Source organism: Symphalangus syndactylus, chromosome 5 (genome assembly GCF_028878055.3).
Source record: "Symphalangus syndactylus isolate Jambi chromosome 5, NHGRI_mSymSyn1-v2.1_pri, whole genome shotgun sequence".
Lineage (NCBI taxonomy): Eukaryota > Metazoa > Chordata > Mammalia > Primates > Hylobatidae > Symphalangus > Symphalangus syndactylus.
This window is the reverse complement of record NC_072427.2, coordinates 148,722,180-148,745,098: the sequence shown is the minus strand read 5'-3', so window position 1 is coordinate 148,745,098 and position 22,919 is coordinate 148,722,180. Positions and strand designations below refer to the sequence as shown.

The 22,919-nt window shown below is 48.9% G+C and overlaps 1 protein-coding gene and 1 long non-coding RNA gene across 2 annotated transcripts in view; both read right to left on the bottom strand.

The window, feature by feature from the left end:
• The window catches only part of LOC134736685 (uncharacterized), a 68,631-nt gene that overhangs the window by 32,709 nt on the left and 13,003 nt on the right, over positions 1-22,919 (bottom strand). The window lies entirely within an intron of this gene.
• LOC129481693 (ATP synthase subunit f, mitochondrial-like) lies at positions 13,804-14,237 on the bottom strand. The gene has a single exon (XM_055276764.2). It carries the CDS (start codon positions 14,235-14,237, stop codon positions 13,887-13,889), a length of 351 nt encoding a protein of 116 aa, XP_055132739.1. The 3' UTR covers positions 13,804-13,886.

The following is a 22,919-nucleotide window of genomic DNA, read 5'->3' as shown; positions in this document are numbered from 1 at the left end:
GCAATAGCATTATGTCTAAAAAATATGTACATATCTTAATTTAAAAATACTTTATTGCTAAAAAAAAAAATTATGCTAACAATCATCTGATCCTTCAGCAAATCATGTCTTTCTGCCTTAATGGATGGCTGCTGACTGACCGGAATGATGGTTGCTGAAGTTTGGGTGGCTGTGGCAATTTCTTCAAATAAGGCAACATGAAGTTTTCTGCATTGATTGACTCTTCCTTTCATATTTCTTTGTAGCCTGCAATGGTGTTTGGTAGCATTTTACCTATAATAGAACTTCTTTCAAAATTGGAGTCAGTCCTTTCAAACCCTGCCACTGTTTTATCAACTAAGTTTGTGTCATATGCTAAATTCTTTGTTGTCATTTTCACAATGTTCATAGCATCTTCACCAGAAGTAGATTCTGTCTCAAGAAACCACTTTCTTTGCTCATCCGTAGGAAGCAACTCCTCATCTATTAGTTTAGTGCGAAAGTAATTGTGGTTTTGCCATTACTTTGAATGGTTTACTAAATATTAATATTTAAGTTTTCTCATGAGATTGCAGCAATTCAGTCACATATTCAGGCTTCACTTCTAATTCTAGTTCTCTTGCTATTTCCAACACATCTGCAGTTTCTTCCTCCACTGAAGTCTCGAACCCCTCAAAGACATCTATGAGGGTTGGAGTCAACTTCTTCCAAACTCCCGTTAATGTTGCTATTTTGACCTCCCCCCATGAATCACCAATGTCCTTAATGGCATCTAGGATGGTGAATCCTTTCCAGAAGGTTTTCAGTTTACTTTGCCCAGATGCATCACAGAAATCACTATCTATGGCAGCTATAGCTTTGTAAGATGTATTTCTTAAATAATAAGACTTGAAAGTCAAAATTACTCCTTGATCCATGGGCTGCAGAATCAATGTGTTAGCAGGCATGAAAAAAGCATTAATCTCCTTGTATGTCTTCATCACATCTCTTGTATGACCAAGTGCCTGACCATGAGCAATAATATTTTGAAATAAATATCTTTTTCTAAGCAGTAGGTCTCAACAGAGGGCTTAAAATGTTCACTAAACCATATTATAATGGTTAACAGACATGCTGTTACCCAGGATTCATTGTTCCATTTATAGAGCACAGCAGAGTAGGTTTAGCACAATTCTTAAGGGCCCTGCAATCTGAGGAATTGTCAATGAGCATTGGTTTCAACTTAAAGTCACCAGCTGCCTTAGCCCTTAACAAGAGAGTCATCCTTTCCTTTGAAGTTTTGAAGCCAGGTGTCGACTTCTCCTCTCTAGCCATGAAAGTCCTAGATGGCATCTTCTGCCAGTAGATACCTGTTTTGTTTACATTTAAAACCTGTTGTTTAGTGTTGCCACCTCATCAGTTATCTTAGCAAGATCTTCTGGATAACTTGCAGCTTCTACATCAGTACTTGCTACTTGACGTTGTATTTTTAGGTTACAGAGATGGCTTATTTCCTTAAACCTCATGAACCAACCTCTGCTAGCTTCCAGCTTTTCTGCAGCTTCCTTACCTTACTCAGCCTCACTGAATTGAATCAAAGAGAGTTGGAGCCTTGTTATGGATTAGGCTTTGGTTTAAGGAAATGTAGCTGATTTGATCTTCTATCCAGACCACTCAAACTTTCTCCTTATCAGCAATAGGCTGTGTTGCTTTCTTATCATCTGTGTATTTACTGGAGTAGCACATTTAATTTCCCTCAAGAACTTTTATTTTTAATACACTAATTGGCTGTTTGGCACAAGAGGCCTAGCTTTCAGCCTTCTTTGCTAAGCTTAATCGTTTCTAACTTTTGATTTAAAGTGTAAAACGTGTGACTTTTCCTTTCACTTGAACACTTAGAGGCCACTGTAGGGTTATTAATGGGCTTCATTTCAATATTGTTGTGTTTTAGGGGATAAGGAGGCCAGAGGAGAGGAAGAGACAGGGAAATGGAGGGTCAGGTCAGTGGCGCAGTCAGAACACACACAACATTTATTGATTAAGTTCACCATCTTATCTGGGCACCATTCGTGGTGCCCTAAAACAATCAGAATAGTAACATCAAAGATCACTAATCATGGGTCACCATAACAGATATATTAATAATGAAAAAGTTTGAAATACGGCAAGAATTACCAAAATGTGACAGAGACATGAAGTGAGCACAGGCTGTTGGAAAAATTGTGCCAATAGACTTGCTGGACACGAGATTGCCACAAACCTTCAATTAAAAAAAAAAAAAAAAATGCTGGGCGCAGTGGCTCACGCCTGTAATCCCAGCACTTTGGGAGGCTGAGGTGGGCGGATCATGAGGTCAGGAGATCAAGACCATCCTGGCTAACACAGTGAAATCCCGTCTCTACTAAAAATACAAAAAAATTAGCTGGGCATGGTGGCGGGTGTCTGTAGTCCCAGCTACTCGGGAGGCTGAGGCAGGAGAATGGTGTGAACCTGGAAGGAGGGGCTTGCAGTGAACTGAGATCACGCCACTGCACTCCAGTCTGGGCGACAGAGCGAGACTCCGTCTCAAAAAAAAAAAAAAAAAGTAAAATCTGCAAAGTGCAATAAAGCAAAGCTCAATAAAATGAGGTGTGCTCATAACAGCCAATGCAAAGGCCTGAGGCACAAGGGTGCCTGCAGGCCCCAGGCACAGCACAGAGACCAAATAGGCTGAAACAGAGTGAGCAGGAGGAAGAGTAGGCCAGACACGGTGCTCACACCTGTAATCCCAGCACTTTGGGGGGCTGAGGCAGGAGGATGACTTGAGGCCAGGAATTCAAGACCAGCCTGGGCAACATAGTGAGACCCCGTCTCTACAAAAAATTTAAAATTACTTGTATGTGGTGGCTCTCACCTGTGGTCCCAGGTACTCAGGACACTGAGGTGGGAGGACTGCTTGAGCCCAGGAAGACGAGGCTGCCGTGAGGCATGATCATGCCACTGCACTCTAGCCTGGGTGACAGAGTGAGACTCTATCTCAAAAAAAAAAAAAATATATATATATATATATACACACAGACATATATATGTGTATATATTATGTGTATTTATGTATATATGTGTGTACGTATATGTGTGTGTATATATATATATATATATACACATACATGTAAAAGAGAGAGAATAATCGAGAGGGGATCAGAAGGGAAGTGACAGGCAAGATGATCTCATAGGCCATTCCAAGAACTTTGGGTTTTGCTCTGAATGAGATGGGCAGTCATTCATTGCAGGGTTTGAACAGAAGGAGTGTCTTGATCTTGTTTATGTCTTAAAAGGCTCTCTGTCTGGAGAATACATTGTAGGGTCACAGAGAACATCAGTTAAGATACTGTTGGATTCATCCAGATGAGAGATGATATGATAGTGGCTTGGACCAAGCTAGCAGGGGAGGAGGAGTAGGAAGTGGTATGATTCTGGATGAAATTTTTTTTTTTTTTTTTTTTTTTGAGACAGAGTCTTGCTTTGTCGCCGAGGCTGGAGTGCAATGGCACTATCTCGGCTCACTGCAAGCTCTGCCTCCCGGGTTTACGCCATTCTCCTGCCTCAGCCTCCCGAGTAGCTGGGACTACAGGCACCTGCCACCGCGCCCGGCTAATTTTTTGTATTTTTAGTAGAGACGGGGTTTCACTGTGGTCTCGATCTCCTGACCTCGTGATCCGCCCCCCTCAGACTCCCAAAGTGCTGGGATTACAAGCGTGAGCCACCGCGCCCGGCAGGATGAAATTTTTAAGACAAAGCTAGTGAGACTTACTGATGGGACAAACTTAAGGATTATTTCAAGGTTTGGGGCCTGAGCAGCAGAAAGCATGGAGTTGCCTTTTATGGATATGGGGAGACTTCAGGAGGAGGTTTGGGGGTGAGGGAATCAGGAGTTGAATTTTAGCCATATCAAGTTAGCTATCCAAGTAGAGAAATATGGAATCAGAAGTTCAATATATGAAGTTCAGGCAGAGGCTTCAGTGAAGGAGCTATAAAATGAAAGATATTAGCCTATGCTTGATAGTAAAGCCATGAGACTGGATGAAAGACCTAAGGAACAAGTGAAACAGGAGAAAGAGGTCCAAGGATGGAGCTGAGAGATCAAAGGAGACCAGTAGAGAGTAGTTACTGGGGTGAGCAAAGAACTAGGAGTGAAAGCTCCAGAGACGCAAGAAAGGGTTTCCCAAACTCAAGAGTGAGGACCTAGGTCAAATGCTGTGGGTGGGGTCAAGTTCAATGAAGATGGAGATTAATCTGAATCTGTGTGTGTGTGTGTGTGTGTGTGTGTGTGTGTGTGTGTGTGTGAAACAGACTTTCACTCTTGTCTCCCAGGCTGGAGTGCAGTGGCGTGTTCTCAGCTCACTGCAACCTCCGCCTCCCTGGTTTGAGCGATTCTCCTGCCTCAGCCTCCTGAGTAGCTGGGATTACAGGCACACGCCACTATGCCTGGCTAATTTTTGTATTTTCAGTAGAGACAAGGTTTCACCACGTTGGCCAGGCTAGTCTCAAACTCCTGACCTCAAGTGATCTGCTGGTCTCAGCCTCCCCAAGTGCTGAGATTACAGGCACGAGCCAGAGATGCTTACTCTTATTAGCAATCAGGAAATGCAAATCAGGTCCACAAGGAGTTGACAGGTTCACACCTGTCAAATGGTAATAATCATTGTCTTGGTTCAGGCCACTATGACAAAGATCATCCCAGGTTTTGAGCAGAGGGATACATGATCTTTTTTTTTTTTTTTTAATAGGAGGGGCTGAGAATCCAAGAACCCAAAGCATCCCGAGTGGAGGGCCACACCGTGGACTCCTGGATGGGTGTCAGAGTGCACCTGAGCTCAGAGACTGAGACACACCAGCGTCAAGTACAATTTCCAGACCAGACCCTCCTGCCCCTGGCCAGGGCACCCACTCCCTGTGGACAAGTCACAGAGCAGGATGAATCGCAGGGCTATTTGGGATCAGAGCCTGGAGTCTGCCGCTGAGGTGACTGAGATCTGTCCCCACAACACAGGCACCTGCCTCAGGCCAGACAGGTGGAGATGGCCTCACCTGGCCAGTCCTGGGAAGGGCAATGCTGCAGGCACTCATTGGCCTCAGACACTGCCCCATTCCCACTCCTGTGGGAGAATGAACCAGACTCCACCCTCAAAAGGGCACCTAGGGAGGAGGAGGCCTGCTTCTTGGTGTAAAGAACTCTCATAAAACACCTGCCCACCCCCAGGACACCCAGCAGGAGCCTGGAGCCAAGATAAGGACTCTGGACAAGAGAAGGTAGAACTTCACTGCAAAGGAAAATGGGAGGAATTTGACTGCATTTCTGAGAGGAAGAGGGTAGCAATAAGAGAGGGCAGAGAAAGGAAGAAGAAAGGGGTGGGGCACCAAGTAACAGGGCACCAGAGCTGTAGAAATGTTCAAGAGAGGCTGGTTTTACAAGAGCACATTGTCTACTATCTCATTTGCAGCTGTCACTGCTGCTCTGTAATTTCCCTTCATCTCTCCAGACCATCAGCAAAGCTTGCCATAAACACAGGCGCAACATGATGGGGCGGGGAGTAGGTGGATTTTGAAATAAAGGAAGAAGGTTGCTGGGTGGACAAATGGACTAAGATCGCTCTCTGGGCAGAAGCAGGAACTCAGGGGCCAGAATGACCAAGAAAATACATTCCAGGCCGGGCGCGGTGGCTCACGCTTGTAATCCCAGCACTTTGGGAGGCCGAGGCGGGCGGATCACAAGGTCAGGAGATCGAGACCACGGTGAAACCCCGTCTCTACTAAAAATACAAAAAAATTAGCCGGGCGCGGTGGCAGGTGCCTGTAGTCCCAGCTACTAGGAGAGGCTGAGGCAGGAGAATGGCGTGAACCTGGGAGGCGGAGCTTGCAGTGAGCCGAGATTGTGCCATTGCACTCCAGCCTGGGCGACAGAGCAAGACTCTGTCTCAAAAAAAAAAAAAAAAAGAAAATACGTTCCAGCACATCCCAGACAACTTAAGCACCTTAGGAAGACATTAGGCTTGCCATGTGGGGGGTGAAGATTTGAGCCACTCTTGTTCAGATCTTGAGGGGTGGGGAGACCCCAGCTGCCCATCATCCCCTTTCCATGCACAGTCATACTTCCACCTGGTTCTGGTCGGTGACCTCACACGCCTCTTCTCTGGTCACCCAGGTGACATGCAGGCAGCACTCTCATGCCCTGCCTTCTGATGGCATGCCACTGCAGCTCTGTGCCCTGAGATACCTCTCCACTCCTTGGAGCCTCCGCTTCCTCATCGGAAACGGGAATCTGGCACCTACTCCCAGGTCTTAGGGATTAAACAGGAAGCCCCCATGATGATTACTTTTATGTGTCAACTTGCCTGGGCCACAGTGACCAGATATTTAGTCCGACATTCTGGATGTTTCCCTGAAGGTGATTTTGGATGATAACATTTAAGGCTGGGCACAGTAGTTCATGCCTGTAATCCCAGCACTTTGGGAGGCCGAGGCAGGCAGATCACTTGAGGTCAGGAGTTTGAGACCAGCCTGGCCAACATGGTGAAACCCCGACTCCACTGAAAAAAAAACAAAAAAAAAAAAAATTAGCCAGGTGCGGTGGCGGGCGCCTGTAGTCCTAGCTACTTGGAATGCTGAGGCAGGAGAATCGCTTGAACCCAGGAGGCAGAGGTTACAGTGAGCCTAGATGGCGCCATTGCACTCCAGCCTGGGTGACAGAGCAAGGCTCCGTCTCAAAAAAAAAAAAAAAAAAAGATTTCAGTGATAGACTTTGAGTAAAGCAGATTGTCCTCTATGATGTGGATGGGCCTCATCCAACTCGTCAAAGGCCTGAAGAGAATGAGAGACTGACCCCCCCACCGCAGGAGAGAATTCTGTGGTGAACTGCAAGAGCGGGTTCTCCCTGGGTCTCCCACCTGACAGCCTGCCCTACAGACTTGGAGCTCACCAAGACTCCATAATCCATGAGCCAATTCCTTAAAGTAAATCTCTGAATATATACATATATATCTCTACACACGTGCGCACGCGTATCTTACTAGCTGTTCCCTGGAGAACCCTGACTAACACAGCCCCTCACTGTGGCCAGCATGGGCAGGTGGTTAGTCAAGGTCACTGTCTCCAGGGCTGCTGTGAAGCTGAATGGAGATCAGCTTTGCACAGAAACATGTGAGGTCTTATCAGCACTTCTGGTCTCCCTGCTAGCAGGAGGGAGCCACTGTAATCTGATTCCCAAGCAGCTTTAGAAAGGTACCTCTGTGGCAGGGGCCACTCCATCTTCATAAGCAGCTTCTCTGATTGCTCTTCTGCTGACCAGGGGCAGGCTTTCTTGCGGGTGCAGGATTGCTGGCTGAAACATCACCCTCTGCTTCCTCCAGGAGAGACATTCCCAGCTATATCCAAATGTTCCAGAGTATAAAACCTGAGACGCTTCCATCGAGCTCAAGTGGCTTAAACAGGGAAGTGGCCTTAGAAACGCCCTGGCCGAGGCTCTTCTTTTGCAGATGGGAACAGAGGTGCAGAAGGCGGAGGTCATTTGCATAAGGACATTGGCAGCAGCAGCAGAAGCAGGGCCCACTGGCGTCGTGCCAGCCCTTTCAGGTAACTTAGGTCGATGACAAACAAACAGATTCCAGAACTTTCTCTAGATCACACTGCAGCAGGTGGTGGAGTGGGGATTTGAACCAGGTTCACCACACTTTGAAACCCATGCTCTCTTTACCACCGCTTGAGACACCCAAACACACACATGTATCGGCACGGCTACGTCCCTCGGTCTGTTTCTAGTTTCACATTCCTCCCTCTTGGGCCAAACCACCACTGGGGACTCTTTTCTTCCTACAGCTCCAGGCAGCGCTGCATCATGGAAAGGTCACTCAGCTCACATTCATGGCATGCTTTCTGTATGCAAGGCAGATCAGATCTAAGGGCAAACAAACGTACCCAAACCTGCCCAAACCCAGGGGACTGAGCATAGACAAATAAGCAATTACAGTACAAAACAAGAAGTGATCAAGAGATACACAAGAGAACCCAAGAGCACTCAGAAGGCCACTTACACTGCAGGAGGGGCCTTAGGAAATATTTCCCTGAGAAAGTGACATTTAAGCTGAGAGCCAGGTATTAACACTACAAAGGAGTTACCTAAGGAAGGAAGGCAGGGGTGAGGGAGGGCCAGCTACACAGGCTCTAGAGCAGGCGGCCTGGTTTTGAAACCAGCACCAACACTGTCTGCCTGTGCCTGATGCACTCAGTGCAGCTGCACTTAACTTCTCCAGCGTCAGTTTCCTCATCTGTAAAATGGCTAGTAAGCCTGCTCACTCCTGTAATCCCAGCACTTTGGGAGACTGAGGCAGGAGGATGACTTGAGTCCAGGAGTTCAAGACCATCCTGGACAACATAGGGAGACCCCATCTCCAAAAAAGAAATAGACAAAACAAAAAACAACAAAATGGATAGTAACAGTACCTACCTCTTTGGGTTGTAGTTGGGAAAATTGAGTTAACACATCCAAGTGCTTAGAACAGCATCTGACACAAAAGTTTCCTTAAATGTTCAATTAAAATATATGATGAGGCGGCTGGGTGCTGTGGCTCACGCCTGTAATCCTAGCACTTTGGGAGGCCGAGGAGGGTGGATCATGAGGTCAGGAGTTCAAGACCAGCCTGGCCAAGATGGTGAAACTTCATCTCTACTAAAAATACAAAAAAATTAGCTGGGCGTGGTGGCACGTGCCTGTAATCCCAGCTATTCGGAAGGCTGAAGCACAGAATTCCTTAAACCCGGGAGGCGGAGGTTGAAGTGAGCTGAGATTTCACCACTGCCCTCCAGCCTGGGCAACATAGCACGACTCCGTCTCAAAAAAAAAAAAAAAATATATATATATATGTGTGTGTATATATATATATATATATATATATATGTGTATATATATGTGTATATATATGTGTGTATATGTATATAGATGTGTATATATGTATATATGTGTATATGTGTGTATATGTGTATATATGTATATATGTGTATATATGTGTATATGTGTATATATGTATATATGTGTATATATATGTATATATGTATATATGTGTATATATGTGTGTATATGTGTATATGTGTATATATGTGTGTATATATGTATATATGTGTATATATGTATATATGTGTAGATATGTATATATGTGTAGATATGTATATATGTGTAGATATGTATATATGTGTAGATATGTATATATGTGTAGATATATGTGCGTATATATATGTATGTGTGTGTGTGTGTGTATATATATATATATATGAAGAGGCTAGGTGCGGTCGCTCATACCTCTAATCTCAGCACTTTGGGAGGCCAAGGTGGGCGGATTACCTAAGGTTAGGAGTTCGAGACCAGCCTGGCCAACATGGTGAAACCCCATCTCTACTAAAAACACAAAATTAGCCAGGCGTGGTGGTGCATGCCTATAATCCCAGCTACTCGGGAGACTGAGGCAGGAGAATTGCTTAAACCTGGGAGGCAGAGGTTGCAGTAAGACAAGACTGTGCCATTGCACTCCAGCCTGGGCAACAAGAGTGAAATACCATCTTGAAAAAAAAAAAAAGCAAGCACATATGAAGGGGCCAGACATAGTGGCTCACACCTATAATCCCAACACTTTAGGAGGCTGAGATGGGTGGATTGCTTGAGCCCAGGAGTTCAAGACCAGCCTTGGCAACATAGGGAAACCCTGTCTCTACAAAAATATACAAAAAAAAAGCTGGGCTTGGTAGCTCATGCCTGTAATCCCAGCTACTGGGGAGACTGAGGCACAAGAATTACTTGAACCCGGGAGGCAGAGGTTGCAGTGAGCGGAGATCATGCCACTGCACTCCAGCCTGGGTGACACAGCGTAACTCTATCTCAAAAAAAAAAAAAAAAAGCCAGCAGTGAGCTGTATTTGCGCTGCTACACCCCAGCAGAGGTGGTTTCAGGTGCCTAACAAGAGGCGGCGGAAGGGAGGTGAGGTGGAGAGCAGAGGCTCATAAACAGGCAGGTCCTTGTGGGAGGGAAGCTCCAGGAGAAGAAGACGCCTTCAGCTGGGAAAGGGGAGGTGGCTGGGAGTAAGCAGAGAAGGCCAGACACATCCTTAAGGGAGAATGGATGAGAAGCTTTTGAATCTGTCTGGCTGACGGTAACTGCTCACCGCCTAGGACTAGACAATTCACAAGACAGTTTCTTAACACGTCCTCCTTCCAACCTCAACAGCCCCAGGGAACAGGCTTGTCATTCCTCTTTGGGGGAGGGAAACTGAACCGGAGGGGAATTAAGGCCCTGGGCTTGTTCGTGGGGTCTTAGACCTAAAACTAGGTCTTCCAAGTGAGGCTGTCCTGCAGGTCTCACATGCACGTGCACACACACGCACACACATACACGTACACACACGAATACACACACACCCTCCCAAAGGGTCCCGGGCCCTGCTCACTAACCCCCTCTCCCGCTCGGAAGGGTGCCCTGGAAGGCAAGTGACTTTGTCGTGGGGATGATCTCAAATCTGCTCTCACTAGGGGGAAAGTTAGTTAATTATTCACAAATGAAAAAAACAAGGTGCAGTGTAATGGGAATAATATGCTAACATTTGGGTACTAAATAAGGGAAAGGAGGAATGTGTACAAGAGTGTTTGCTGAAAGGTGCACAAAGCATTTCTGGAAGGATGCCCAAACTCTGGTAAGGATGGCTGCCTCAAGGGAGGGAGCTGCCCAGAGGGAAGGAAGGGGACTTTTCAGTGTGTACCCTTCTGGGCCTTTGGAAATTTGACATGGTTACAGAAGCAAATATGTGCTTTAAAATACCCACAAGTGCTTTGGCTATTATGAGTAACAGATTACTTAAAATACACCCACGACTGAGGTATGTTGTGATGTTACGACTGAAAACCACGTTCCCCCCAGCCCATCCTTTCCCTCCCCACAGTTCCAGGTTCCAGCCCACACCCTCGCCCCTCCCTGAGGCTCTGGCCCTGAGGCATCCATATGAACCACAGGAATCAGTGGCCCTAGGCCCATTGTGGGAGGCCACAGGCCCGAGCATCACCATCCTTGTGAATGAGGGGGGGCAGACCATATCAGGCTCTGCAGCCTAGACTGTCCTCTCTGCCTCTTTGGGTGACCACAATCGCTCCCACTCAAGCTAGACTGAAAAAGAGGGGAGACCAGGTGCCGTGGCTCATGCCTATAATCCCAGCACTTTGGGAAGCTGAGGTGGAAGGATTGCTTGAGCCTAGGAGATCAAGACCACCCTGGGCAACATAGTGTGGGGAAAAGAAAGAGAGATCAGCCTGTTACTGTGTCTATATAGAGACTCCATTTAGTTCTGTATTTGAGATGCTGTTAATCTGTGACCCTACCCCCAACCTTGTCCTTGCAAGAGACATGTGCTGTGATGACTTAAGGTTAAAAGGATTTTGGGCGGTGCAGAATGTGCTTTGTTAAACAAGTGCCTAAAGGCTGCTTATGGTTAAAGGTCATCACCATTCTCTTAAATCTAGAGAAAAAGAAAAACATTTGTCTTCTGCCCGTCCCTGGGCGATAAAACATCTCCAGGTAAAACCCTTTGTGTGCTTTATTTACTGAGTAAGGAGATAACCGCCTTTAGGGATAAGGTGGGGCTTGCTGGAGCAATACTGCTAAAAGGTTTATGGAGATGTTCGCATCTACATCTCAAAGCACAGCACCGGTGATGGTAAAGATAATTGTGAATAAATACTAAGGGAACTCAGAGGCCGGTGCCGGTGTGGGTCCTCTGTAAGCACAGCACCGGTCCCCTGGGCCCCGCTTTTCCTTCTCTACACTTTGTCTCTGTGTCTTATTCCTTTTCTCAAGTCTTTCGTCCCACCTAACGAGAAGCACCCACAGGTGTGGAGGGGCAGGCCACCCCTTCAACATAGCATGACCCTGTCTCTACAAAAAACAAAAATAGGGGCACGGTGGCTCATGCCTATTATCCCAGCACTTTGGGAGGCCGAGGTGGGTGGATCACCTGAGGTCAGGAGTTCAAGACCAGCCTGGCCAACATGGTGAAACCTCATCTCTACTAAAAAATACAAAAATTAGCCAGGTGTGGTGGTGGATGCCTGTAATCCTGGCTACTCGGGAGGCTGAGACAGGCAGAACTGCTTGAACCCGGGAGGCAGAGGTTGCAGTGAGCCGAGATTGTGCCATTGTACTCCAGCTTGGGTGACAAGAGCGAAACTTCATCTCAAATAAATAAATAAATAAAAATAGGGCAGTGGAGCACAGGTGTAGTCCCAGCTACCGGGGAGGCCAAGGCAGGAGGACTGCTTGAGCCCAGGAGTTCAGTGAGCTGTGATGGCACCACTGCACTTCAGCCTCAGTAACAGAGCAAGATCCTGTCTCAAAAAAAAAAAAAAAAAAGCGTAAACTTAAAAATATACATCAGTGTAGTATGGGAAGTTAATATTTTAAAAAATAAGATAAAATAATAATAAATTAATTTAAAAATAATAAAAAATTTTAAAAAACAACACGGGATTCTTGTCCAGAATTGACAGCACAAAGGGACTGAAGAGTTCAGGGCCTCAGGAGCAGCTATGCAGCAGGCCTGCTAACTCAGAGAGCGCGGCGCTCGGGCACCCACGCCAGGCCCGAAATGGTCATCTCTCTAGTGGGCTACCTCTTTTTCTGCTTTTTCTATGTGTCTTCCTGCTTCTGCCCCGTCTACCAGGAGGCCCAGCTCATCACATCGCTCAGACACCAAAGCCCCCCAGGGACCCCTGGTCAGCTATGATGGGGCTGCCCTTGGGCAGGGTGCCCAATGCTGGGCCAATCAGCTGAGGTCAGAGGGGACAGGGCCACGTGGGTCAGGACAGGAAATGCACGCCCTAGGAACGGGCAGCAGGGAGCCGGGAGAAGCTCAGTTTCTCTCAGAGGGGGCTGTAGGCGGGGCATTCATGTGGTGGACAAAAAAACCTCTGGGATGCCTTCAGTCCAGCAGCCTTAGTTCACCTCTCCAGGCCAGCCTGGCCTCACCTGACCTCCAGACACTGCCTTCCCTGGATGTGTACTTGGGAACAGAGGCGAGGTTACCTTCCCCCATCTAAGAGCCAGGAGCTTTATAAATACCTGCCTACAAAAGGCCCTCACAGGTACCCCTCCTCCCTTCCCTCCTCGGCCCCAGCCTCTGGCAGCCACCCCACTTGCTGCCTTTGCCAGGGCTCCAGCAGTAGTGAAAATATTTGGAGATTTTGGCCAACCCACGATGCAAAAAAAAAAAAAAAAAAATGGAGAAAAATAAACCACCAAGAAAGCATGGGATTTTAAAATCAGAAAGACCTGGCTTTTCTTCTACCTCTGCCACTCGCTAGCTTTATGATCTTAAACCAGGCACTTACCCTCACTCAGTTTCTTCACCTGTGAAGTGGGAGGGAACGCACCTAATTCACAAGGTTGTCAGGGGAATGAAAAGCGATGATATACACGACAAAGCCAGCCCACTACTGGGCACACAGTAGAGGCTCACAAATGCCTGCCCCACCATTCCCTTTCTCCCTACATTTTCCTTTCCTGTTCTCCTTCTGCATCGCAGCCACACTATATTCCTCATGAATCCCATATATTACTCAGGACTCTTGGTTGCAAGTGACGGTAAACCTTATTCAGACTGGCCGATGCATGAAAGGAAAGTCTTTGGCTTTATGGACCCGAACCATCCAGGCACAGTGGGCCCAGGGTACACACGGTACCACTAGGGGTTGGTCTGGCTTTGGACACTTACCAGCTCTGCTTCCCTCATTTTCAGGTGTATTCTTCCTTCATTTGTTCATTTATCAACTATTTCTTTTCTTATTTATTTTTACTTTATGTTTTTTAATTTTTTTACCAGTCATCTTTTATTTGGAGGTTAATTCCCATTAGGACATGAAAAGATTCAGCAACGATCGAGATTGTGTTCCTCACGGAGGGGCTCAGGCCAAGAAGGTCGTGGGGTGGGGGGGCGCCGAGCGTGTCCTCTTAGGTAGTATTTGCAGAGCCGCTCGTGCTTGAGCTGCTTGTAGGGAAGGCAGTAGCTGAAGAGCACGTAGCATGCCAGCACCATGGTAACCCCCGAGATGCTCCGCTTCTTCACATTGATGTACTTGTTGTAGTACCGGTAGTAACTTCTTCGAAACGCTCCAAAAATGCCACTAGGGCTGAAGTCCCGCGTCAAGATCCAGCTTGGCAGCTCCACCCATTTGACTTCCAGAAGTTTCTTGTCCTTCACTGGTATGACTGACGCCATCCTGGAGTCGTGGTGTTTCTTTTTTTTTTTTTTTTTTTTTTTTTTTTTGAGACGGAGTCTTTCTCTGTCCCCCAGGCTGGAGTGCAGTGGCGCGATCTCGGCTTACCGCAACCTCCACCTCCTGGGTTCACGCCATTCTCCTGCCTCAGCCTCCCGAGTAGCTGGGACCACAGGCGCCCGCCAACATGCCCGGCTAATTTTTTTGTATTTTTTAGTAGAGACGGGGTTTCACCGTGTTAGCCAGGATGGTCTCGATCTCCTGACCTCGTGATCCACCCGCCTCGGCCTCCCAAAGTGCTGGGATTACAGGCTTGAGCCACCGTGCCCGGCCTGTCTTTTTCTTTTCTTTTCTTTTTTTATTTGAGACTAGGCAACAAGAGCAAAATTCCGTCTCAAAAAAAAAAAAAAAAAAAGATTCCTCATGGGTTGCAAGGTGCTGGTCAGTGCTGCTGTCATCTCAAGGCTCAACTGGAGAAGGAACGAGCCACTTACTTCCACACTCACTCACAGGGCTTTGATGGGTTCAGTTCTTCACCAGGTGCTAGACGGAGGGTCTCAATTCCTTATTGAGTATTGGCCAGAGGCCTCACACAGTTTCTCCAACATGACAGCTTGATGCATCAAAGTAAGCAAGCCAAGAAGGAGAGAGACAGAGAGACTGCAAGACAGCAGTCACAGGTTTTCATAACCCATTCTCAGGAGCAATATCCACTGCTTTTACCATATAGTCTTTTTTATTTTTATTTTTATTTTTAAGACAGGGTCTCATTCTGTTGCCCAGGCTAGAGTGCAGTGGTGCAATCACGGCTCACTACAGCTTTAACCTCCCAGGCTCAAATGATCCTCCCACCTCAGCCTCCCAAGTAGCTGGGACTGCAGACATGCACCACCACATCTGGCTAATTTTTGTATGTTTTGTAGAGACCAGGTCTCACTATGTTGCCCAGGGTGGTCGCAAGCTCCTGGGCTCAAGCAACGCCCCCATCTCAGCCTCCCAAAATGTTGAGATTTACAAGTGCGAGCCACCTGCCCCCTGATTTTGTAGTTTTCTATAGGTTAGAAGTAAGTCACCGGGTTCAGCCCACGCTCAGGGGAGGGGATTACACAAGGGCGTGACCACCAGGAGGCAGGGATCACCTGAGCCAGAAGCTGCCTACCTCAGAGCACAGTCCAAGAACTTTAGTTTCACTCTAAGTGTCCTGGGAAACTATTATTGGGTTTTGAGTAAAAATATAGCATAATCCAACTTAGGCCTTTATTTATTTATTTATTTATTTTGAGATGGAGTCTCGCCCTGTCACCAGGCTGGAGTGCAGTGGCGCAATCTCGGCTCACTGCAACTTCCACCTCCCGGGCTCAAGTGATTCTCCTCCCTCAGCCTCCTGAGTAGCTGGGATTACAGGCACACACCACCACGCCCAGCTAATTTTTGTATTTTTAGTAGAGATGGAGTTTCACCATGTTGGCCAGGATGGTCTCAATCTCCTGACTCCGTGATCCACCTGCCTAGCCCTCCCAAAGTGCTGGGATTACAGGCGTGAGCCACAATACCCGGCCCGACTTATTTTTAAAGGTCATTCTGAGACCGAGGGCGGTGGCTCACACCTGTAATCCCAGCACTTTGGGAGGTGGAGGCGGGCAGATCACGAGGTCAGGAGATTGAGACCATCTTGGCTAACACGGTGAAACCCTGTCTCTACTAAACATACAAAAAAAAAAAAAAAAAATTCACCAGGCGTGGTGGCATGTGCCTGTAATCCCAGCTACTCTGGAGGCTGAGGCAGGAGAATCACTTGAGCCCAGGAGGGGAAGGTTGCAGTGATCCAGGATCATGCCACTGCATTCCAGCCCGGGCGACAAAGTGAGACTTGGTCTTAAATAAATAAATAAATAAAGGTCATTCTGACTCGTGTTGAGCACAGACTGTGGGAGGTGGGGAAGGTGGGAGTTAGGAAACTGGTGAGGAGGTCGAGCAGGATTCCAGGTGGGAGAGCCAGCTGGCAGCCTGGCAGCCGTGGACGGGGTGAGGAGTGGCTGGGTTCGGATCTGCCTGGCAGGATTTCCTAATGGATTGAGTGTTGGTGTGAGACAGAGTCAAAGGTAGCTGCAAGGGGTTTGGCTCTGTGCACCTGGAAAGGTGCAGTGTTGAGACATGCAGCAACAGCTCCCCACCCAACTCCATATTCCCGAGCAACCTCAGCAGAGTGAAAATCCTGCTTCCCAGTGACTCCAGCGGGAACATAGTGGAACGTAGTAGGCACTCACCACTCACTGTTGAGTGGTAAATAAGTTTATTCAACAGATGTTTATTTCAACCTACTCAGCACCAGGCCCCATGTCTACACAGTGAAGACAGACACAGTCTTTGCATTTCTGAAGTTGGCAGTCAAGCTTCTTATCTGATGAAACTAATGCAGGTAGAGAAATGAATGATTGGCTACGATGCCCACCTTCCTGGGGAATGTGGTATTTTTTTTTTTTTTTTTTTTGAGACGGAGTCTTTCTCTGTCCCCCAGGCTGGAGTGCACTGGCACGATCTCGGCTCACTGCAAGCTCCACCTCTCGGGTTCACGCCATTCTCCTGCCTCAGCCTCCTGAGTAGCTGGGATTACAGGCGCCCGCCACCACGCCCAGCTAATTTTTTGTATTTTTAGTAGAGACGGGGTTTCACCGTGTTAGCCAGGATGGTCTCGATCTCCTGACCTCGTGATCCGCCCGCCTCGGCCTCCCAAAGTGCTGGGATTACAGGCTTGAGCCACCGCGCCCGGCCTGGAATGTGGTATTTTTACCGAAAGTTTTTAGACCACAAGAATGGCCCTCTAACTTCAGGTTTCAGCCTGGCTATTTCCAGGCAGGGCAGCCTTCTGGGTGCATCTCAGATTACACCTGGGAGGCCACCCCACCCACACATTCAGCCTGCCAGAGCCCTAACCACAAAAAAAGGTGTCCTGAGACAGCCGCCTGCCTTCCTTTTTGTTTTTTTTTGAGACAAACTCCATTGCCCAAGCTGGAGTGCAGTGACGTGACCTCAGCTCACTGCTCAGCTCAGCTTGGCTTCCAGGGCTTAGGTGATTTTCCGCCTCAGCCTTCTGAGTAGCTGGGACTACAGGCATGCACCATCACGCCTGGCTAAACTGTGTGCGTATGTGTGTGTGTGTGTGTGTGTGTGTGTGTGTGTGTGTATTTTGTAGAGACAGGGTCTCACCATGTGGTCTCAAACTCCTGGGCTCAGGCAATCTGCCCACCTTGCCCACCCCAATTGCTGGAATTACAGGCATGAGCCACCGCGTCCAGCCTCCCGCTTCATTGTTGAGACATTCTCTGTAGCAGTCAGGGTCTCAGCAGCAAATAGAATGTATACAAAAGGGGTGACCAAGGAGAATTCACCAGAAGAGCTTATCATGGAGAGGTGGGCAGGGTTGAGGGAAATCCACAAGGAACAAGGGACAGTGAGGCCCACTGCGGCCAGCAAGCCGTGGCCCCTCCCCTCCAGGGCTGGGGAGCAGGGGAAGGAGCAGGGAACCCGAGCCAGGAGACCTGGAGCTTTGGTGCGAGCTGCTGACAGGAGCTGTGGCCTTCAGGAGAGGGAGGTAGCCACTGCCCACCAGCAGCCCAGCAGGGAGTGGGTGCCCCGTCTACTCCCCTCTCACCCTCCGATTCCTGCTGGTGCCTCCTGCTGGCTGACCGGAACCCAGAGGGTGAGGGAGCCTGGCAGAAGCAGCACAGAAGTCAGCCTGGTGGGCCCTGGGGCATGGGCAGCGGGCTGGAGTGCGTGTCTGCAGGGCACACAGGGAAGGGCCAGCACACGCTCTTTATCCCAGAGGCCCCAACTGCTTCCTTTGGTCAGGTTGGGAAACTGAGGCAAGAGCAGCTCAGCCTGAGGAATCTGAACTCCACACCAGGCAGAAGGCTGAGGGGTTCGAGCTGGGAAAAGGCACAACCACCATTATGCAGTTTGGGGCTGCGGGGGAGGGGTGTGGGTGTTTGGCTATCACCATGGCAACCACTCTAAGCTGCCATTCCAGGTCAGGCCAGCGAATGGCTGGAAGTCACTTTTTCCATCACCTACCCATTCAGCCCATCCCTCTTTCCTTCCTCCTTGGCCCCAAACAGAGTGACTTCCCCTGTTGCTCCATTCCCAAGCATGAGAACAATGGATGCTGCTGGCTCAGGGTAGGGTGCTAACCTCGGGCTGGCATACCATGTTGTGGGGGCAGGAAAGGAGAGGGGAAGAAGTGACAGAGGGAGATGGCACAGTGGGTACCAGATAACCCAGAGTGAAGGAGGGAGGATTACGGCGGAGGGCTGCTGTCCAGGAGGGGTGACCTGCCACTTAGCACATTCAGCCTGTGGTCAGCAGGCAGCTTTCATTGGTGTGGCGACACTAGGGCACACTAAACTCTGTCTGTCCTGCGCCTGCCAGTGCGACAAGGAGCAAGGCCCAGGATGGGAGGGGATTTTATTATTCCCTCCTTGTAAATGCACCAAAAATGGTTACCAGGGAGCTGCAGATTCTAGACAGACAGGGCACCAGGTCTCCCTCCAGGAGGGACTCCTAGAAAAAGGATATTCCTTTTTGCTTAGAAAGGCAAAGGTGGGAAGGCAGGGGGCCATAGCCTCACTCAGGGGACTTCATTGTGACACAGGCTTTTGATGCTGGTCAGTCCTGCTGGGACAGGTTACTCCAGGAAGCAGGGTGAGGGCGGCCTGCCAAGCCACTCTCCTCTCCCACAGGCCTCCCCTCAGCCCTGCTCTGCAGCCCCTCTCAGGGCCACTTTGCTCTAATCCTCCTCTCCGCCCTCCGAATTCCAACCTGCCCCCCTGAGCTCGTTTGGTTCAGATTCCTCCTCTGCATAAAGTCTTCGATCGCTGGCCACATAGGCTGCACTACCCCGGTGAAATTCCAGCACATTCACTGCTTAGAGCACGCAGTTTTCACCCAGCATGATACAGTTACCTTCCTATGTGGATTGCCTTACTGCCCTACAAACAGCCCAGAACTGCCTCACACCCCCCTCCATGCTGGGTGCATACAGCAGGCACTCAGTGTGTACACTCGGATTCAATGAGGAGCAGAGGCAAGATTCTAGTAACTTCCATTGTCAAGAGACTTTAATATCAGCTGCTGACATCTTGGGGGCTTCCTAAAAAGGGCAATTACCCCTCACTCTGCCAACTAGACAAGAGAAAGCTCCGTCAGGATCACACTGGTGTCACTCAGTCACCAAAGCACGTCTTTGCAGACTATCTTATTTGAACCACATGGCAATCTTGTGAGGTACCCATTTAACAGGTGAGGAAATTGAGGGTCAAAGAGATTAAATGGCATGTCCCAGGGTACACAGTGAGTCAAGAACACAGGTCCCTAGACTCCTAGCTTAACACTTGGAACCCAGGAAAAACACCTGCTATCCAAAGAAGAACAAAAAAGGCTATCAAGCCAGGCGCGGGGGCTCACGCCTATACTCCCAGCAGTTTGGGAGGCCAAGGAAGGTGGATCACTTGACGCCAGGAGTTTGAGACCAGCCTGGCCAACATGGTGAAACCCCATTTCTACCAAAAACGAAAAAAAAATCAGCCAGGCATGGAGACACACGCCTGTAATCCCAGCTACTCGGGAGGCTGAGGCACGAGAATCACTTGAACCTGGGAGGCGGAGGTTGCAGTGAGCCGAGGTCGCGCCACCGCACTCCAGCCCAGCCGACAGGGCAAGACTCCGTCTCAAAAAATAATAATAAATGCTATGAAGCTGGCAGATACCAGACCCAACATTACTCCAGGGTAGAAAGCAATACTGAAAGAGAGGGAGAAACAACTTGCCCCAGAGGAGGGGAGATGCGATCCCTCCCTCCAGCTCACACAGGGAAGCAGACACACACATGGAGAAGCAGACAGATGTGAGAGCTCACGAGAGTTCCCGGACTGCCAGCCTGGCCGCTCTGAGCCCTCAGGGTTCAAGGGTCCAACCCCAGGTGAAAAGCTCAGAGGAGGGTCTACTCTGCCCAGAACCTCTGAGGGAATGAACGCCACTGGGAGGGGGAGAATACTGGTGCCTGGTAAGGAGAGAAATCCAGTAAACTGAGGCAGGGGCCAGGAGAGGCTGAGAAGGGACAGGACTCCAAAAGCAGCACTCACCTCTAACCTCTATTCCAAAACCGCCCTAGTGGGAAAATCCTGGGCACTCTTCACCAGTAAGAAGAAAGGGAGTCCACCCTGAAGTTTGCAAACATAGCTGCACAGGAAAATCACAGGAACCGTTTCTTCGAAGTGTAGATTCCTAGGGCTACTTCAGCCTAGCTTGTGGAAATCCTGATGCCCAGGCAGCAGCACAGATGTACTCAATCGGAATCTCTCGGGAGGGCTCAAGCACGAGCATTCCCTTTAAGTCCACTGTATCAATGTACAATCAAGGTTGAGAACCACCGCTTTCAAAAGGCCGGGGGAATCTGCGTGTTGAACGTGTCTCGCGAGAGATTCTAACGAACCCCAAGTCAGCCCTGCTCTGCTCACAGGTATATGGGAAACCTTGCTAAAGATAACTCACCCCAAATCAGTAAGTGTCGTCTACAAAACCAGCAAGGGGCTGGGTGCGGTGGCTCAAGCCTGTAATCCCAGCACTTTGAAAGGCCAAGCAGGCAGATCACAAAGTCAGGAGTTTGAGACCAGCCTGGCCAACATGGTGAAACCCCGTCTCTACTACAAATATAAAAAATTAGCTGGGCATGGTGGTGTGCATCTGTAATCCCAGCTACTGGGGAGGCTGAGGCGGGAGAATTGCTTGAACCCGGGAGGTAGAGGTTGCAGTGAGCCGAGATCTCACCACTGCACTCCAGCCTGGACAACACAGCCAGACTCCGTCTCAAACAAACAAACCAGCAAGGGGAATGGTGGGAGCCAGAGACCAGGTCCTGGGGCCATACGGAAAGCTAACAAGGAGGAAAGAGTGGCGAGTGAGTCTCTTCTGGCCCTTTGGCACCTAGGAACAACTAGAGAGCTTGGTCCTCTGGCGGCAGGAGCAGAGCCAGCAAGGGCAGCAGATTTCCACAAGGAAAGTGGTTCATCCTCCCAGGGCTGAGTTTAACACTTTGCTCTTCAGACACTGTGAAGGGCTGAACCCTTGATAGTAAGTATGTTACTAGACTCCACCAATATCTGAAAACGGCCTCTAAAGTTAGGGAGTCAGGGGAACTCCTGCACTATATTTCCTAGCTGTGTGCTCTTGAGAAAGTTACCTCGCTTCTCTGAGCTTCTGTTTCTTCAGCTACCATATGGAGATAAATAATAGCACCTTACGTCCTTGTGTGGTTGTGAAAATCAAATGAGATCATTAATGCCTGAGGAGCACTTGGAACAATACCTGGCACACATAAAGATTAGCTAGTAGGCATAGATATATAAATATCCATATGTGTTTATATAAATATGCATGTATAAATATAATTATATACCTCAAATTATACACATAAAATAATACAGTTGATCCTTGAACAACACATGCAAGCATTGGGGCACCAATCCTCGAGCAGTCAAAAATAATTTTTTTTTTCAATGACAGCGTTCTCGCTTTTGCCCAGTCTGGTCTTGGAATCAGGTACACTCAAGCATCCCCCAAACTCAGCCTTCTGAGTAGCTGGGACTACAGGCTCCCACACCTGAGTGTAACTTTTGGCTCCCCTAAAACTTAACTACCAATAGCCTACTGTTGACTAGAAACCTTACATGCAAGATAAACAGTAGGTAAACTCGTATTTGATGTTATATGTATTATATATTGTATTCTTACAATAAAGGAAGGTAGAGAAAATATTATTAGGAAAATCATAAGAAAGAGAAAGTGTATTTACTATTCATAGATGGAAGTAGATCAGGCATAAAAGCTGAGGAAGACGGGGAGGAGGGAGAGGAGGGTTGGTCTTGCTGTCCCAGAGACAGCAGAAAATTCTCGAATAAACGTACTCTCGCAGTTGAACGCCCTGTTGCTCAGGGTCACCTGTATCTGTAAACTGCAATCTTAGTGGAGTGCTGACTACAAGCCAGGCACTATTTTAGGCACTTTGCATGAACCTAGTGAGGGAAGCCCAGCAGGGATGACTTGTGAGTTCTGGCACTTTTGGAGAGTCTCTGCGTCCGTGGGCGGGATCTCCAAGGTGAGGCCGGTGGCCCAGGTTTGGCAAGTTTTCTGCAGCTTTAACACACTCGGCTTCTGAGCCAGATCCTGTCAGGACACCTTCTTCAACCTGCCAAGAGGGGACCCACCCAGGAGTTCCTATTTTTTCCTGACTTGCTCTGAGAAGAGGCCGAAACACCGGGGCACACCCAAGGAACAGAGCGGGCTTTCTCCCCATGCGTTTTGCCAGGGGGCACATTTCCCCCGCGGCGGCCGCCCATGGCCGGGCCTTGGCAGAGCTGTCCCTCGAATCCGGGCCCAACCGGGGCCGGCCCCGAAACCCGCTCTGGGAGGGAAGCCACGTCGCGCCCCAGGAAAGGAGCGACGGGAGGGCCCGCGGGAACGGCCCGGCCCAGTCCCAGGCCTGCGCGCCCTGCCCTGTATTCCCGGGAGGCGCGGTCTCCTAGCGGCAGGGGAGTCCCGGGAGGGCGCAGGGCAGCGCAGAGCCTGGGATCCCCGAGGGTCAAGGCGAGCCGGCGGCCAGGGCGCGGCCGGGCGGGGAAGCCAGGGGCGGA

Coding starts and splice junctions, on each gene's coding strand:
- LOC129481693 (XM_055276764.2), bottom strand. CDS start 14,237: ATGGCGTCAGTCATACCAGTGAAGGACAAGAAACTTCTGGAAGTCAAA.